Source organism: Apis dorsata, unplaced genomic scaffold (assembly GCF_000469605.1).
Source record: "Apis dorsata unplaced genomic scaffold, Apis dorsata 1.3 scaffold_400, whole genome shotgun sequence".
NCBI classification, from domain to species: Eukaryota; Metazoa; Arthropoda; class Insecta; order Hymenoptera; family Apidae; genus Apis; species Apis dorsata.
In genome coordinates this window covers 51,743-55,169 of record NW_006263658.1, presented here as the reverse complement: position 1 = coordinate 55,169, position 3,427 = coordinate 51,743, and the positions used below count along the sequence as shown (strand labels likewise).

The 3,427-nt window shown below is 37.0% G+C and overlaps 1 protein-coding gene across 6 annotated transcripts in view; it reads left to right on the top strand.

Annotated features, from left to right (window-relative positions):
* Positions 1-3,053, top strand: part of LOC102671545 — a 54,934-nt gene extending 51,881 nt beyond the window's left edge. For 5 of the 6 annotated variants that reach the window (XM_006619263.2, XM_006619262.2, XM_031512212.1 and 2 more), the window contains one exon: positions 459-2,957. In XM_006619263.2, coding sequence (XP_006619326.1) covers positions 459-2,957 — 2,499 coding nt within the window. Of the gene's footprint in view, positions 1-458 lie in introns of all 6 variants that reach the window. The other variant, XM_006619260.2, reaches the window with a different exon arrangement.
* The last annotated feature ends 374 nt before the right edge of the window (positions 3,054-3,427 follow it).

Sequence of the window (3,427 nt, the reverse complement as noted above, 5' to 3'; positions counted from 1 at the left end):
AAAAAAAAAAAAAAAAAAAAAAAAAAAGAAAAAAAAGAATGCAAATGGAATATTGCATTAATACGAAATAATTTGACTTATGTTATTATATGATATTTCTTTCTTTGATATATAGTATAGCAAGAAATATCTTAAGGCAATCAATCAATTACATTTTTTTTCTTTTAATCAACGAGTCATCTTTGCAAAGTATATTTAATACATATATATATATATATATATCATAGTTCATAATTTTCGTATCATTGATTTTAATATCAAATCGTATTTATAAATAAAACTATCACTTCGATTTCAAAATAGATCAAAATCTTGTGCAAATGAACTAAAAAATAAGAAGAAGAAATAATAAAAAACTTTATTATTAAGAAAATTATTATTATTATTATTAAGAAAAGCAAAAGTTAAATTTTATAAATTTATCGACCAGCGATTAAAAAATTGTTATTAAAATACAGGGTAACACGGAGGACGAAGAAGAAGGAGAGTACAGCTCCGAGTGTGATACCGGTTTACCGTCTTCCCGGCTGTCTTGGACAGCGTGTTCAACTTCGACTACGAATACGACAACAATTAGCAACCGGCCGCTGAATCCCGAATGTCAGGAGTTCCAGTTGCGACAAGTCGTTGAATTTAATACCTCGCTACCCGCTATTTCAACCTCCGCCAACGATACGTCCGAGATGAGCTCGACGATAAACCAGCCGAGCACGTTATCGTCGGACACGACCTCCGTCGATAACGATTCAAACGAGGTATGCAACGGCGTCGTATCCGACGATTCGAAGAATCAAAACGATAAATCGATCGAGAACATCAAGTCTGATCATCAATTAGAAACGATTTTATTAGAAAACGGTCAATCGAAATCGCTAGACGCGATTACCAATTCGGTTAACGAATCGAATAGACTGACGAACTGCTTCCTCGAGAATAAGGAGGCAGTTCTTTTGACGAACGAAGTCGCCGGTGAGGCGACTGAGATCGAGAAACTGCCAAGCATTACCAAAACAACAAATAATGATTCATCGAGTGCCAACGAGCTAAGCGAACGATCGAGCAACGAAATGAATGGGGAGATCCTGGTGAACGGGCAACTGGACTCGAGTAACAAGAACACGTCGATGATGTTGGCAAATTCGGGATTACCGTCTCCCGTATCAAACGACGAAAAAACAAGATCAAGATCGATCACGCCTAAGAGCATAGAGAATGTACCGATTCGCGAAGATCAGAATCACGAATCTTTATCGAGCAGTAAATCATCGTCATCGACTAATCTATCCAAACGAAAATATACGAAGGGTGCGAAATTCGTGAGAGAACCAACACCTGGCCCAGATCTAAACAACACGATTGAATCAGAAAATGAAACGAAAATACATGAATTGGCCGAGAATATAGAGAAGATAGATCTGTCGAACGATTCGAAAGTAGAATCTTGCGGTGATAATGTTGCAGAGGATGATCAAGTATCGAGTAAATTTGAAATGAAAATGGTATGCAATCGTTTGAACAAAGAAGCGATTGAAGCAACAAATGAGGATTCTGGTTTTGAAAGTCAGACACAATTATCCGATTATCCCATTATGAAGGCGGTAACAGAATGGTTACGAAGGGAAAAGTCGCCTGATTTGTTCATCACATCGGCTATCTCGATGGATTGTGAGGAGGACGAAGATGATATGGACGAAGAGCCGCCAAAAAACTTGCAAGGCAACCCCATGCCTGCACTATCTGTTAATAGCGGTGCGGACAATGCGGCATTGTCGCGCGCAGCTAGTTGCGGGGAATTCGCAGGAATCAGCAACATCAAGGGTAGACAGGAACAACAGCAACCAGAAGTTGGTAACAGTGGAGCTTCGAGAAGAAAAAAGGATGCGAAAAGAAGATCGGAGGCACGGAGACGAGTGGCCAGACACGTGGCTAAGATAGATCACGAGGCGGTGTCCTCGTCAGATTCTTGTGGCCAACAGGAAGAATTGAATATTATGAAAAAGAAAAATCTGGCTAAGCAACAGCAAGATGTTGTTGGTGACATTTGCGAATTTACTGAGACAGATAGCGTTGCGGGTATGAGGGTTGCTTTAAACTCTCGGATGGACTCGAAGAGAGTCAATGCAAGGCGAGCGAAAAAACAAGGGAAATTGCACGCGCGGAATCCCTCGAATGATATTGACTCAAAGATTCAATGTATCGAGGATGTGGATGATGAGAACGATGAAGGGATTGTCGAGGATACGATGAATGTAAGGACGTTCGAGAAAGGTGAGATCGTAGTCTCAGAGGACGGAAAATTGTTGACGTCTTCCACGTACGATCCGAACTTGCGTAATCATTATGATCCTCCTACGGTGATTAAAGCTCTTGACAAAAGTGAACTTAAAGAAACGACTATTAAAGAGAAAAGAAAGACAGAGGAAGGATTAAAAAGAGGTAGTAGCATGGAGGATGAAGAGACTGGTAGTAGAATAGGTTCCTTGGATAGCATAGAAGAACCTGATGTATTAGAATGTTGGGAAGCTGAAATCATTGAACCTGTGATAACTCCGAAAAGAATATTACAAAGTGAAGGAATACAATGTGAGGGGGAAGCTGCAGAAGATGATAATATCGAGATTGAACAGGTAAATTTGGACTACGTGCAAAAATATTATAGATTGGCACGCGAAAGCGCCAGCATCGAGGAAATTAGTTTAAAAGCAGAATCACCATCATCGTCAAAATCAGTGCCAAATAAGAATGAGGAAAAGAATGAGATTCCAACGCAGAAAAAATTCGCTGAAGATAAAAATAATATCATTATTGACGAAGCTTTTGAAGTATATGAAAGCTGTTATACCGGAAATTCTCCGTTTCTAGCGATTGATTCGAAAGTTTTTAAATCACGAACGTTATACGGTCAGGAAACCGAGACCTCAATACCATGCAAGGCGGTTTGTTGCCGAATTCAATGATTTTATGAGTATTTTTAATGAGCGCCTCGTTACAAGCGTACATCTCCACAGGGACGTTTCTCAAATACTGATGTCAAGGCCGTCCTTTTCTAAATACCATAAGCCTCTGACGTTGTACTCTTTGCTGATTTATACATATGTCGTGTACACATTCTATGAACACATGCATTCATTGTGCTATCATTATGTTTCTCATTATTATTATTATTATGTATTATTATTATGTATTATTATTACTATTATTACTACTACTACTACTACTACTACTACTACTACTACTACTACTATTATTATTATTATTATTATTATTATTATTATCATTATTATTATTATCATTATTATTATTATTATTATTATTATTATTATTACTATTATTATTATTCTTATTACTATTATTATTATTCTTATTACTATTATTATTATTCTTATTATTACTATTATTATTTTTATTATTATAATTATTATTATTA